The sequence below is a fragment of the Canis lupus genome, chromosome 4 (genome assembly GCF_048164855.1).
Source record: "Canis lupus baileyi chromosome 4, mCanLup2.hap1, whole genome shotgun sequence".
Classification (NCBI taxonomy): domain Eukaryota; kingdom Metazoa; phylum Chordata; class Mammalia; order Carnivora; family Canidae; genus Canis; species Canis lupus.
The window spans coordinates 24,730,945-24,747,029 of NC_132841.1; the positions used below are offsets into that span (position 1 = coordinate 24,730,945).

Genomic DNA, 16,085 nt, shown 5'->3' on the forward strand with positions numbered 1-16,085 from the left:
GAGAGCTTCAATATTGGGGGACAAAAATCTCCAATGCAACAATAATTTTTTTTCCTTTTGGTTTTTATTCTTCCTGTTAGAAAAAAAATCACTTAAACATTAAAGTTATATACAAAACTCAAAACAATTTCTAAATACAGCTATAAAATCAAACTCAATAGGAAACAATGAAATGAAAACATCTGAATAAAACACCATTAAACACCAGAGAACTCTTGACAATAACACTCAAAGCTTTATATATTTGGACACAAAATCTGTTCTTACATGTTACACTGTAAAGTCTTACTACCCATTATCACTCCAAAAGAATACTGAGGAAATGAAAATATTTCTCGTGACAATACTCACATTCCTGCTTAAAGGTAAAATATTCAGTAAGGTGTCTGCATTCATGATTGCCTCTCAGAAGAAATAATGTGCTTGGGTACAGAATCTTCAGGACCCATAAATATAAGACACACTGCAAAAGAAAACATTTTAAGTGAATTTACCTTTTCTTTTGATTTAGCTAAGTTGTTTCATCTAACTCTATTGTCCTTACAATCTCTATTACTCTTTATTATCTTTTTGTCCTTTACTAAAATATAAGTTCCATGAAATCAGGGACTTTGTCATCTTATTCACCTCTCATCTTCTACCCCTAGAAAAGTACCTAGCAAATAGCAGCAGAGTAATAAATATTTGTTGAATGAGTCAATCTACTTAATTACTTTAGATTTACAGATTGTTTGTTATAAAGACAATTAGCATATTGGTATCCTTCTTAGGTATATCAATAAATAAAATAATGTCAAAATAATAGCATCTACAATTTATTACTTACAATGTATCAAGCACCATATATTTAGTACTCTTTATTTATTCCTCAAGCAACCCTATGAAGTATGTAATATTATCTCTATTTTACAAATGAGGAAACTGAAGCAGAGTTCAAGTTAACTTATCTGAAATCATAAAACTTTTAAGTAATGCAGATAGGATTCTGATCCTCTGATCTTAAGCATTATGCCACACTGACTTATGAAGGCCAATAGCCATCTTTTATGTTTATTTTGTTGGTATGTTTGTTGCTTTACATGAGGTAGGTGCTTATTACCCAAGTGATTCAAAGAAAGTATAATTTTTAAAAATTTTATTTATTTTTACCTTTTAAAAAAATCTTTTAGTTTAAATTCAGTTAACTAATATATAATGTATTATTAGTTTCAAAAGAACTTTTTTTTTAGTTTTTTTTTAAAGTAAGCTCTGTACCCAATGTGGGGCTTGAACTCATGACTCCAAGATCAAGAGTCACATGCTCTACCAATTGAGCCAGCCAGATGCCCCTCAAAGAAAGTATAATTTCTTAAATAAGAAGAATTTTTAAACAAACAGTTTAGCAGATGCTTTTCTCTAAATAGATTTATATTATTTATATATATGTGTGTGTATATATATATTTTTAGATTTTATTTTAAGCAATCTCTACACCGAACATGGGGCTCAAAGTTACAACTCCAAGATCAAGAATTATATGCTCTACCGAATGAGCCAGCCAGGCACCCCTCTAAACAGATTTAACATAAGAAACTCACATTTTACTTACTTGGTTTAAAAAAAAAGAAAATCAGGGCACCTCAGTGGCTCAGTCAGTTAGGTGTCCAACTCCTGATTTCAGCTCAAGTCATGATTTCAGGGTCATGGGATGGAGCTCAACTTGAGCTCCAAGCCCAGCACAGAGTCTGCTTGGGATTCTCTGTGTCCCTCTGCCTCTGTCCCTCCCCCTGCTCATGCTTATTTTCTCTCTCTAGAATACAATGTGGTTATTAAAAATGCTATAAAGAAATAAAATCTTTGTTAAAAAAAAAAAGGAAAGACATTTCATATGAAATTTCATATGGAAATTAGCTTGGTTTACTGAATTTTATACAAAAAGAAAACAAACTTTATTTTTAACAAGTTAAGGTACATTAAAATGTAACTATTCACACCTTCATCTTATTCACAAGGAAAAAAAAGAAATTAAGCCAGGGAAATACTTATTAAATTCTACCTGTCTTTTTTTCTTATTGTGATTCTTAATTATTTTCCTTTTCTAACAATAAATCTATTAAGAGTCAACCACAAAACACTCTAATACAAGGACATACACACCAATATGTTTAGTTACCAATAAGCTTCCTAAAATTGTTCATTTTGTTGTTTTTGTCAAAGCCCTCTATCTTTTTCTGTTAAGAAAGACCATCTTCTAGTTTCCTTGAAGCTTTGAGGGAAGTTTGAGATGGGTGATGACAAAACTACAAATAAAGGAAGAACAACTCAGAGGTAAAATTCCTTAGGGAATTTAGGTCCACAGAGCCCTGAACTCCTTTCCCCACGAAGAATCCTAGCATAGCTAAGAAAGGAGGTTAAAAATACTGGAGAAGGGGATATAAACAACAGGAACCAGCATGGACATTCACCAGATAAAGATTCAATTGTCTACTGGGAGAAGTGGTTAAGAGTATAGGCTGATGTGTCTAGACGGCTCTGCTCTGATTTCAGCTCAGGTCATGATCTCAGGGTCCTGGTCAGTGCAGAGTTTGCTGGAGATTCTCTCTCTCCCTCTCCTTCTGCCCCTCCCCCTGCTATGTCTCTCTAAAAAGAAAAATAGGCGTGAGTGGCTCAGTGGTTGAGCATTTGCCTCCAGCTCAAGGCGTAGTCCTGGGATCCAGTCCCGCATCAGGCTCCCCTGGAAGAGTCTGCTTCTCCCTCTGCCTCTGCCTCTCTCTGTGTCTCTCATGAATAAATAAATAAAATCTTAAAAAAAAAAAAAAAGAGTACAGGCTTAGAATAAGACTGGCTGTACTGCTTTCTAACAATGTGTCCTTGGGGAAGTTTTTAACCTTTCCAAGCCTCAGGTTCCTCATCTATAAAACGGATAAAATAACAGTACTTACCTCATAATGTTGTGAGGATTTAATTAATCAATGTGTGTTAAGTGCTTAGGATACGCTTGGAACATAAAAAATGCTCAACACAACTATCTATTAGTAGAGCTTTTATCTAGCAATTTTACCTCTAAGAATCTACCCCAGAAATAATTTAGCAAGTATGCAAAAATATATAAATAACCTAACTCACTGAAGCATCATTTGTAATGGCAAAAAATTAAGAACACCTTGAGTTTCTATACTTTATTATTAATAAAGAATCCATTAAATTAACTGTGGTTTGTTTATTCAATAGAATACAATGTGGCTATTCAAAATGCTATAAATTTATATATACTGACCTGGAAAGACATCACAGTATAGGGATATATGAAAAAAGCAAGTTACAGAACAACATTATAATATGGCCACATTTTCATTTTAAAAAAAGAAGAGAGAGATGCATATATTAGAAAATGCAAATTGTTCCATATTTACCTTATTTATATAATTAGAAAAATAAAAGGAGCAAAAAGAACCACGTACTGTTAAGTAATGATCAACAGGTCATTTTAATGCCTCTTAAGTTTTTTAAAAAGAAATGAATACTTCCACAATACACAAAAGACTTGGGTCTTAATAGCTATAGAAGGTGGAATAGAAGCACTAGGGTTTAAGCAATAAAAATATTATAGTATGTTTTATTTAATCAGAGAAAATTCAATTAATCTTTTTTCACATGGGGTAATGCCTGTAGGGGCAAGAAGAGAGATAAATAGCACTAGCTCCTTAGGGCCACTAGATAACAGGACAATAAAGAACCTTCAGTTTGCATATAATTTCCACTGGGAAATATGGCAATTACAATTGCATAAACAAAGTAATACAAAGAAAATAGAATAGTTTGAAAAGCAGAAGAGAATAAGCAGTAATTTTACCTAAAAACTTCAGAATAGCAGAGGTATTAAAAAGAACCCAATATAGGTATTTTAAGGAACTTATTTTACTAAGAATTAATGGAAATCATCTATGGTAACACTTAAAAGCAAATTAAATGACAGTATATGATTATTACCTCTATACTAAAATAACCTCTGTCCACATAATCACCAAGAAAAAGGTATCGTGTATTAGCAGGTGATCCTCCTACTTCAAAAAGTTTCATCAGATCAAAAAATTGGCCATGGATGTCACCACACACTGAAACAAGAAGATTATTAGATATGAAAAAAAACTCTGAAATAACAAATTTTACTTAAGTTCTAATTTCTTTTACATAAGAGATAATGTAAATTCTATCAAGAAAGGTCTCAGAAGAAAGTCAGAGTCAATGAAGAGTACTAACAGGGATGATGTATACCCAGGTGTTCGTGTGCTCAAAATCTAGAACGAGATGTAACAAAAATAATGAAATTGGTAGTCAGTGACAAAATTTTCACCTAAAATTTATAAACTTCCTCTTTAGGAAGCCACACATCGGGTTTAGGATTACAAAATTATAATGGTGGCAGTGAAATCTCCATCCTAAGGCAATGCTTTCTATTGACTGCTATGCTAACATTGAGGTATTTGCCCCTACTAATTGATAGCAAAGTAAGTAAGAATTTGTTGAATGAAATTGAATTATGGCCAACACAACTGATGAAACCTTCACAAAAGTATATTAGACCAATTTCTATACTCAGGTTACTTAGGAGCATGTTTATTCACTGAAAACAGGCAAAAAAAAAAAAAAACAAAACAAAAAAAAATAGAAAAAATAATTTGGAAATTCAAGATAATGTCCTTGCAAGATTAATTGAATATACCACAGATTGAAGGGTAAACAGCCTTATATGTAGACAACTAAATAATGGTATAATCTTAAAAAATAATATCCAAAACATAAACCAGTGTACCTGTAATTGGAGCCTCTACTTCTATCATGGTTTTCTCTCTCCGAAGGATGGCAGCACCCTCATTGATAATTCTAAGTGCAATTTCTTCATCTACCCGACCTTCTTTTACTAAGTGGTTCTTCAGAACATCAACCCTGGGTATCCCATCCATATCAAATACTTCTTCAGATGTCAAGCGATGTGTTGGGGGAAAAGGTACAGCTGCAATTTTTTTTAATTAATAAAAAATAGATCATTATTAATATATTAACATAAAAACTAATCAGTGGATCTAGGTAAATAAAAGTAAAACCTGAAAAGCTGGAGTTTTTATTTCTTCCTCATTTATTGGATAGAGGTGTTAATATTTTTAAGGGTTTTTCAAAAAATAATCAAATTATATTTTAATTAATCTACATATAACCACATGTTCTTTGTTGAGAATTATTAGAGAAATGAACTTCCTCAAAAATTAAAAGCTCTTTCAGGGTAACTAGTTTTCTTTAAGCCATAACACTTTTTGGCAGAACTCTCAAATCATATTATATAGATACTCTTTATCTTAAATGAAGTACAATAAATGTAAACTTATTACCACATAACCATGAATAGAAAGAAATCCAAAATATGAGTTGAACTACCACATTTCTAAGAAAGTTAAAAGTGATGTTTTCTGGCCAACTTAAAAAGAAACTTTTAGGGACATAGATAAAACAAATATTATACAATTTAAATTAATTTAAATGCACATATATATTTAAAACAGCATGAATAAATCATGATAATTTTGAAATACTGCTTTTTCTCCTACCTCCATGTTTCACAAAACACTTTCGTTCAAAATCTTTATGCTCATCTTTGGCATCACTGTATTCCTTATCATTGGAGTCATTTTTGAGTCATCTAACACTCTTTTCAAAGGCCAATCATTTTCATTTCCATTTAAATTTTTGATATAGCACTTTTTGAATACACATAAAATGCTATCACTGCAAATTTATCCTAAACCACAGTTCCCATATTTATTAATTATCAACTGCACTCCTTAAAACTGATATTTGTTAAATGGAATAGAAAACTATAAGGCCTATTTTCCATAGTATCTAGCACAATTCTGATGAATTTTTCTAGGAAAAATTACTATATGTTAAATTTATTAGATTCCTTTCTTGCTGACTCCAACAAGTAACCTCATTACACATTCAAAATCAGTTTGAAGTAGTTTTGGGCTGTTGACCAAATTGTACTTTGTTTTTCAAAATAAAGCCATAGAGAAATTTATAGTAAGAATCTACATATAGACTCAAATTAAGAAAAAACTCACTTTATACTCAGGCATACAGTATATAGTATTTTCTTGATGTTTCACAGTCATCATGTAATGATCAATTACTATACAGAAGACTGGAAATGTATAGGACCAATTGCTTCTTCAAATTTCAACTTAAAAAAACAAACTAAAATCAGGAGCCTGGGTTAAAATTATATGAATGACCTGAGAAAGAATAATAAATAACCATGTTCTATTTTACCAGGAAAAAAAAATTAGGAAGAACTCAATTCTTTAGATGTGAGATAAGAACTAAGGCAGAAGGATGTCAACAAATTCTAAAAGACTTTGAAATTACTAATTCCTCGTTTTCTTTGATACTAAAATAAAATTTGAACTTACTTATTTTCTCTTCATTAGAACAATTCCCACTACTTTTCACATTTAAAACAAAGCATTAAAATACATTTTGTTTCCCTAAATACAGTATGTCTAGATTCTAATAAAATAAAAATCTCTGTCAAAGTATGTTTTTCTCCAGCTGAAGATTTAAACCAAATTTGCCCCATCAGTAAACCAATTATTTAAAAACTACAGATTTTAATAACAGATTACTAAATAAATCACAAGTTACTTTGGGACATTATAAAAATGAAAAGCTTAAATATCTCTTAAGTACAAATTTTTGATATCAAGATGGGATCATATTTTTTTCATCAGGACAAGAGAATTTTTTTATCACTCTATTCATAAAAACAGATACTGTTAAGATGCTGCATTCTAGATTATGTATACTTTCTAATAATCGACAACATAATTCCACTACTGGCTGAATTCTATTCAAAATACAGAACTTCCTAAAAATCCAAATGGGAGACCATTCACCCCCTCAACCAGTCTACCAGTGTTACTGAATGTTTTCATGCACGTTGTGAATGCTCCACTGCAATTCACATGGAGGTATTGCCCCCTCTTTTACCAACAGCCAAAATGTCTTTATTCACTTGAAAAAAAGCACACATTGCCTACTCATAGGTAAGTCATTCATAGACCTATGCTTTTCCACTTCTTTTTCAACTCAAGCATGTTTTTTTTTTTAAAGATTATTTATTTATTCATGAGAGACACACAGAAAGAGGCAGAGACATAGGTAAGGGAGAAGCAGGCTCCACGGGATCCCTATGTGGAACTAAATACCAAGACTCAGGGATCAAGACCTAAGCCAAAGGCAGAAGCTCAACCACTGAGCCACCCAGGTGCCCTACTTTTTTTTTTTTTTTTTAAGGATTTTATTTATCCATTTGAGAGAGACAGCATGAGAGAGACAGAGAGAACTCGAGCATGAGACAGGGCAGGAGGAGAGAGAGAAGCAGATTCCCTGCTGAGCAGGGAGCTGGACCCCCAGGTCTTGATCCCAGGACCCTGTGATCATGACCTGAGCCAAAGGCAGAAGACAGATGCTAAACTGACTGAGCCACCCAGGTGCCCCAAAACATGCTTTTACATTTCAAGGCTAGCTGTAATACAGGTGGAAGGGTGAAGAAATGAAATGAATAAATGAAAGATGAAAACTACAGAAAATCACTGTGGTTCTAACAACACAACACTGAAAGAAAATGAAGTAAAAGAGTACATTTTAATATGTCAGTAAATAAGGCATGTGGAAAGGTATAAGAGGGAAAAAGCTTGTCTTCTTTGGAGGCAGGAGAAAGGAACTGTGGCAGGTGATCTGACCAGGCAAAAGAAAACCAACCAAATAGGATTTAGCCTCATGGGGATTAATTATTGACCCTACTGGTCAAGAGAGTCAGAAATTTTTTTCATCAAATATTAACTTTCAACTACTCTGTTTTGCAATTTCTAAGGCATTTTAAAGCATCCCCATCTATTTTCAGGCTTTTAAAATTTTTTTCTTTTTATTTCAAAATCATCTTCAGTCAATTATTCCTGCTTTTTTAGGATTTTCTTCCTATATATTTTTTTCTCTTTATTTTCAGACTATTTTTCCTACTCTTCTATATTTGTGATAGGGAAAAAGCAGAGCTTAAATGTATGTAAATGTAACATAAATGGTCAATAACCGAAATGGCTAAAAAGGAAGATTAGCCGGAATTAGCTAAAGAGCTACAAAATAATCTCAAATCACAAAGTTTCCAACACTAGAAAACATGATTTGGTAGTATTACTTTGACCAAACTGTTTTGTTGAGAAATGTCCTTTAATCCAAATTTTGGCATGAAGCACAGATCTGTAGAGTAATCAATAACATTCACAAATTAATTTCATCCAGATTTAATGCATGGTGGCTGAAAAAAAAAAAAAGAGTCTAAAGCAAGTTTTAATTTGGAAGTTGGAAAAATAAACCAGGGATACTTATTGATCAGGGAGGGGGAAAGGGCATAGATATTACTTTTTCTATGACTGGGTTAGGAATCCTAGAAATCAACTAATCCTGTTCCCCAACTCTAAGCAAAAAGCTACAAATTATTAGCCCCTTGAGGCCACCAACAACAGGAGTGCCTGCAGCCTTTGCCAACTGACCAGCTTTACTATAAAGTACCAGAGGCCTAGGCCTCTCTTCTTTAACATTAATGGCAACTATCCAAATAAATTCTGAATTTTTCTGTATTTCTTTTACACCATGCCATCTCTGGCAGTTCTTCTCCCTCTCAATACTTTTCATTTAGGCCTCCAGAATTCCCATTATATATTTTTTAACTCACCTCTCCCCCCATACACATATACACACAGCCTCTTCAGATCTTCACATAATGCTGTCATCTCTCTAGCTTAATTAAATCTTAGTTACTGAAGGACAGCACTTTTCAAACTTTTTTCAAAATGGATGCTGCATATTTTTCCACACTCCACTACTATCACCAGAAAAGGCTTCAGTCTTAGTGCAGCTCCATATTACCACTTCCAATTTCATCACTCCAATGAAGAAAAAAATACCTTCTCCTTTGAGGTTCATGCCTTCCAGCTAGTTTATCCTTGTCCCTTCCATCTACTTAACCTTCTAGTCATCTCTCACATCCAACTCTGGTTCCTGGCTTGCAAGCCTTCTCCAGTCAATCCCATCATCAACATCCATGTGGGATGATCTACATAAAACTTAACCGCAGTATTTGAGCTCCATTCCACTTCAATTCCTCAGCCTTGCCCATAGTTACTCTCTGCCTCTGAAACCTGAACTGCAATCTCTCTCTCACTCCATGATTGAAACCTCCTATCCTTCCAATCCCCCTCTCATTACTCCCTCTGTTCTTCAATTGTATTAAGAAACTGGAGGGGCACGTGGGTGGCTCAGTCGGTTAAGCGACTGACTCTTGATTTCGGCTCAAATCATGAGTCAGGGTCCCAAGATGGAGCCCCATGTCCCGCTCTGAGCTCAGCAGTCTGCTTGTCCCTCTCCCTTGCTCCTATCACCACTCTCTCTCTCAAATCAAGCAATCAAATCCTTGAAAGGAAGGAAGAACGAAAGAAAGAACGAAAGAACGAAAGGAAAGAAAGAAGCTGGACAGCCCCTCCTTATCAATTCCCTTCTGGGTATCTTTGTTTCTTACAGTTTTAAAGGTATTCCACCATCCACCCACCTTTTTAAAACATTTTTTATGTATTTATTCATGAGAGACAGAGACAGAGAGAGGCATAGAGAGGGAGAAGCAGGCTCCATGGAGGTAGCCCGACGTGGGATGCCAGGTCTCCAGGATCACACCCTGGGCTGAAGGCAGTGCTAAACCGCTGAGCCACAGGGGCTGCCCCATCCACCCACTTTTTAAACATCTTAAATTACTTTGCCCTTTTGTCCTCTTCTACCTAAGGGAAAACTGCCAAGTCTTGGATGAGTTGGGTTCTAAACTTGGGTGCTTACTATAAAGTTATCAAAATGGCCCAGTGCTACTACAAATTCACCATCTCCAACTGAGTCGTGGGCATTCCCCAGCAATCCTATTAAACATTCTCTCTCCCATGCTCCTCAGTGAAGATTTCAAATAGTCCCCTTTTTCTTGAACCCTTTACTCACTTTATCTCTTAGTTATCAAATTTGTGTCCAATTTCAGAGAAAATCAAGGCCTTCAGACCAAACTTCACTTTTTTGCTCCTCTCCATCCACATCCACACCAGTATGCATCTTTAAACTTCTCCCCATCTCAGGGAAGAAGTACTCCTCCTATCCTTTACTAAAGGATCCCACTGCATCTCACTCCCCCACCCTCTTAATTTCAATCACCCTCCTCATCTCTCCCATGGTCCTACTGTTTTGTCTGCCTCTGGCTCTCCATTGGGTCTTTCCTTTGAGCATATAAACATACTTACATGTCTTTAAGGTCTTAAAAATCCAAACAAGAAACTTTCCCTTACTCCTCATCCCTGTTTCTACCCTGGATCTTCTCTGAAGAGCATGGTCTTTCATCACTACATACCTGGTGATTAAAACATTGTTACTAATGAATGTTTACTGGATTAATGATATAGTTTCTAAAACATATCTTGACACTAATTTATATAGTAATGACAATAAACTTATACTGCTGGGATCCCTGGGTGGCGCAGCGGTTTGGCGCCTGCCTTTGGCCCAGGGCGCGATCCCGGAGACCCGGGATCGAATCCCACATCGGGTTCCCGGTGCATGGAGCCTGCTTCTCCCTCTGCCTGTGTCTCTGCTTCTCTCTCTGTCTCTGTGTGTGACTATCATAAATAAATAAAAAATTAAAAAAAATTAATTTATACTGCTTTATTTACAGTTTACAAAATATGTACTTTTACATACATAAACCGATATGATTCTCAGAGGCATCCTTGGAGTTTGGTAGGGCAGATTTTGTCCCCACTTCAGAAATGGGATAAGAGGTTCAGAGAAGTTAAATGGATTTCTCAAGGTGTAAGAGGTAGAACCATAGTTGAAATTGAGGTCTTCAGGGCAGCCCAGGTGGTTCAGCGGTTTAGTGCCGCCTTCAGTCCAGGGCATGATCCTGGAGACCCAGGATTGAGTCCCACGTCGGGCTCCCGGCATGGAGCCTGCTTCTCCCTCTGCCTTTCTCTCTCTCTCCCTTTCTCTTTCTCTGTCTCTCATGAATAAATAAATAAAATCTTAAAAAAAAAAAAAAAAAGAAAGAAAGAAATTGAGGTCTTCATAATGCTACTCCAATACAATCTGCTTTATACCAACAAAATGGCAATGCTCTTCTGACTGAGTCATCAAAAGTTTTCTCATCATGAAAATAGGTATAACCCACTCTCAGTGCCAGGAGTAGAAGCATGCATTGGCCACATGCTCTAAGAAAAGATTCAATAAATCCTATAGCACAGTCTTCAAACTTTCAAGGTACCCCTTGGATTCCTTTTAAATCTGTGGTAGTTGTTTGAATGCAGCACCTTCCCTTAAAACTGGTTCCCCCTTCCTGTCTTATTTTTGACATGGTTATCACCATTCTGTCACTGGAACTTAAAATTTTAGTGTCATTGTTCTCTCTCAGGACTCCCAAGTCCTATTGATTCTTCAAATTCTTTTCATTTTCACACACCCCCATTGCTGCGATGCTAGTCAAGTCTTATCACTTTGTGTACTAAAAACAATCTAACTCAGCTCTACTTTCCCTCCCTGTTGACTGTATAAAACACTGCTAGATTAACCTACTCAAAAATTTGGGGTAGTCTCTTAAGAACTAAAGAATAAAAGGGAGGAAGCATCAAACTTATTTCTAAGGTCCTTCATTTGACCATTCCCAGTCTTTTACATATCATTCCAATCTGCCTCCAACTACAATTGTTCAATTTAATCAATCCTTAAAGCAAAATTAGTTTGTTTCCTTCAAAAGTTGTATTCTTCTACCTGTTCCCACAACCAATCATTGATCCAATATATCTGCTTCCAATATTCAGAATTTGCATCATATCTGGTTTCTCTCTTTCCCTTAATTCATGCCTTGGTCATTCTGCACTTGGTCCTCAGATGTTGAATAAAGACTTTTTCCCCCTAGAATTACTACAATTTTTTCATTTTGCCCACTCTACAACACTCAGAATACTCTAAAATGTTATAATCTTCTGACACCTTGATTTAAGCCTCTCCCTTCCTAATATTTTGTTCTACATAATACCATGTTACCTTTCAAAAACCAAGATACTGGATCATTCTTCTGTTTTAAAACCTTCAATAATAATGATGATGTCTACCACCGGTTAAGTATTTATCATGTGCCAGGCCATGCACTGAGGTACATACTTTACATGGTCTATCTCCATTAATCCTTCAAGAACCCCATTAATAATACTTTATTAACTCTATTTTACAGATGAGAACATTGAAGCTTGGTGATATTAAGTATCTTGTCCACACAGTGAAAAGGTTATCAAGATAAAGTTAGGAGTCAAACCCAGGCCAATTCCAAAGCCTCTTAATCATCCAGAAGCTACACTGCTTATTAGCTTAAGTGTCAGCTCCTCAACTTAGTGTACAAAAGACTGTTTCCAACTTCATCTTCTGCCACTTGTCGCCAAGCACTTTACACACTATTGTCACACATTTTCAAGCTTTTTTTTTTTTTTTTTTCAAAACTCCATGCCTTTCTGCTGCTGGTTACTCTACTCTAGTCCTACCCTCTATCTGGAAAAATTCTACTCATCCTTCAAGGCACACCTCAAAACATAAATCCTCTCATTGTTGCTTTTTATCCAAATAAGAGAGTCAACTCCTTCTTTACAGTTCCAATAGCCTCTGTACATACTTTTTCTATTTACTTGCAATAATGTCTCCCCCACTAGACTGCCAGCACTCCGAGATAATCTTAATTATAGCTAATTAATTAATTATATCGAATCCAATTCTTGATCTTCCAGGCCTATTATGCTTTGGTACAAAGCAGGAACTCAATAAATGTTGCACCAATCCTCTGCCTTTTTAAATCCTACCCTTCCTTCAAGGCCTCCTTTTTCCTTGTATAAATCCCTATTAGACCATCCCAATCCAGAGTCATCACTACCTCCTTTGAACTCAAACAAGTCACTGGCTCTGTCACTTATCTAGCAATTATTAATGACATCCAAACTTATGACATATATAAATAACTTTTCATGAGTACTTATTTCTCCAAGGACCAAGATTGTTCTTTTTTTTTTAATACTTCTGTTGTTTCCCTATAGTTTTTAGCATACAGCAGGTATTTAATAAATATTTGCTATTTGATTAATGTTCTAAAATAAATTTTCTATAACATAAAAGGATGCCCAATTATATTCAGCTAATTTTATGTGTGTAAATAAACATTTTTATGATAAAATGAAGTCATTTGGTTGGTATGAAAATACACCTCATTTAATAAATCAAGATTCTTTTCACCAATCTTTTCCTTACAACTCTTGCTAATTCATTTCCTACTTGAACCTGAAGTTTTGCCTTACTTCTTACTGAGCAGCTATATTTCTTTCTTGGCATTTTCCCTTTAAGATGACTTGTTACCACCGTATTCTCTTTCCTTCCCTTCCTCCGTTCCTCCTTCCATCTTTTTCTGTCTCTGTCTCTCTTATATACACACTCTCAGACCCTATTTTCTCTTTTTCTTTGCTTTCCCTGGGACACATGGTACTGAAGATTTATTTTAGAATGCTTAACAGTTTAATGGGAGTGGAAGGAAAAAGAAAAATAATTCAATGGGCAGCCCAGGTGGCTCAGCGGTTTAGCGCCACCTTCAGCCCGGGGTGTGGTCCTGGAGATCCAGAATCGTGTCCTATGTGGGGCTCCCTGCATAAAGCCGGCTTCTCCCTCTGCCTGTGTCTCTGCCTGCCTCTCTCTCTCTCATGATTAAATAAATAAAATCTTTAAAAAAAAATCGTTTTCAAGAGTTATCTTTTTAGATAGGTAAGTCCACAAAATACATTTTGTTAACAAAATTTAAAATTCAAGTTGCTTTAAAATATGATGAAATAGTCTAGCAAGAAACACTGGTAGCCATGTGACCCAAAGACCTATGTGGGTCATCTAACAATCTGTAATGAAAATAAGCAATCCTAATAAAGCTAGGTACTGGAAAACACTTGAGCCAAATGACCTCAGACTTATAAGCAGGGCAGCTGGCAACAGAACTGAAATGAATCGCAAGGCTGCCCATCAGAAATACATCAGCTTAAAAAACTTAACAAACACTTCAGCATTTTGGTTCACTCTGAAAGTCTGATAATTTAAGAGATAAGCTTAATAAAACCTAGGAAATAAAGAGAATATATTGAATGCAAAAGAAAGTCACATTGTGCATACTAAAATGAATATAAACACAATACAGACAATGCTTTCTCAGTGATAAAGGTGAATTCTTATATCAAGACTAACAGATTCAATAATCTCAAGAGACAATTGAATTTAAGAAATCCATGACCTCATCTATATAGCAAAAAGTAAATTTTTAAAACATCTGGAAATAAAAGGTAGTATCTGGATAATTCAGATCAGGAAATTTGGGAAGGGGGAGGAGAGCAAAGTACATAAATTCAGGGTTTTTTGCTTTAATTACCCATATCAATTTTGCTCATGTAGCAGTAAGGCATTCATGCAGATACAATTAGCCATTTTTCCTAATTTGTTTCCATTTTCTTATTTCCAGCTTATTTTAGCTGAATAGAAAAAATGCTTAAGAGAAAATAGTTAAGAGGACATACTATCTCACCTAAACCACTGGGGTATAGCAACTCTCAAACAGAAGAATTTGACCTGAGCCAGCAGCAGCTGGAGTAGGCTCAGAAAAGAAATTGCTGGGGTGCCCAGGAGGCTCAGTCAGTTAAGCATCTGCCTTCAGCTCAGGTCATGATCCTGGAGTCTTGGGCTTATTAAGTCCAGCATTGGGGTCCCTGCTTAGCAGGGAGTCTGCTTATCCCTCGCTTTCTGCCCCTCCCCCACTCCATGCTCTATTGCTAATAAATAAATAAAATATTTTAAAAAAAAGAAATGAAACTTGCTTTAACTAGCCAGAAAAACCTGATCGCCCATGATCAGCAATATAGAATCACCATTAATTATTTCAGTGAAGGCAGCCCTGGTGGCGCAGCGGTTTGGCGCCGCCTGCAGCCCAGGGTGTGATCCTGGAGACCCAGGATCGACTCCCACGTCAGGCTCCCTGCATGGAGCCAGCTTGTGTCTCTGCCTCTCTCTCTCTCTCTGGGTCTCTCATGAATAAATAAATAAAATCTTTTAAAAAAAATATTATTTCATTGAAAAGTTAATCAAATTAATACATGAATCCCCTACGGTATTCCAAGATCTCAAATTTCATATGAAATGGAACTTTAGGCACATATTAAACACAGAAAGATCTACAGCCCCTTTGAAACCATCATGACCATAATATATAGGCCTCCTGATTAGAAGTTTAAGAGTGTGAAATTTAGAAACAAAAAGGAAGTTTCAGGGAGTAAAAGACTACCTGTATTCAGTGCCAACGATGATCTACATATTACTACTATGCAAAACTAGCACATACTTAAGCTTGTAAGAAACCTGGATTTTAACAAGCTGGACTAGCATTGTAGTCATATATGTTCTGACAAGGGCGTTCTCTATCATTAAATATAACATTATTGTACAATTATCAAAAGAAGGCAGGCAAGAAGCCTCAAGATGAAATTCAAAAGGAGTCATGATGTCAAGGTCCTGGGATCAGGCCCCGGATTGAACTCTGTTCAGCATCAAGTCCGCTTCTCCCTCGCTCTCTGTGATCTCTCTCTCTCAAATAAATAAATCTTAAAAAAAGGAAAGAAATCCAAAAGTGGATTTCTGTATGAACGGTGAATTTCCCTGTAATTTCTGAGGAAGCCACAGCAGAGACTCCATGAGCAGTGCAAACCAGTCTGTTGCCACCATCTCTAAACATGTGATCCATATGGGGCATTCCAGCTGCTAACAAATTCCATAAAGAAATGAAAGTTGTCTTGGTGAAGAATATGCTACTAAACACATGAGATCTTATACCCACGAGCTCTATTTAACTGTAATTTTCTACACCAAAAAGCTCCTTTCCTCTTTACCTAAATCAAGTGACTTTTATTCCATAC

At 35.5% G+C, this 16,085-nt stretch overlaps 1 protein-coding gene across 7 annotated transcripts in view; it reads right to left on the reverse strand.

Moving 5' to 3' along the window:
• The window catches only part of PPP3CB (protein phosphatase 3 catalytic subunit beta), a 52,184-nt gene that overhangs the window by 33,966 nt on the left and 2,133 nt on the right, over positions 1–16,085 (reverse strand). For all 7 annotated transcript variants that reach the window (XM_072823609.1, XM_072823606.1, XM_072823608.1 and 4 more), the window contains exons 2-4: positions 4,793–4,993; positions 3,970–4,094; positions 352–463 (exon numbers count right to left, since the gene is read on the reverse strand). In XM_072823609.1, the coding sequence (XP_072679710.1) occupies positions 352–463; positions 3,970–4,094; positions 4,793–4,993 (438 nt within the window). The remainder of the gene's footprint in view (positions 1–351; positions 464–3,969; positions 4,095–4,792; positions 4,994–16,085) is intronic.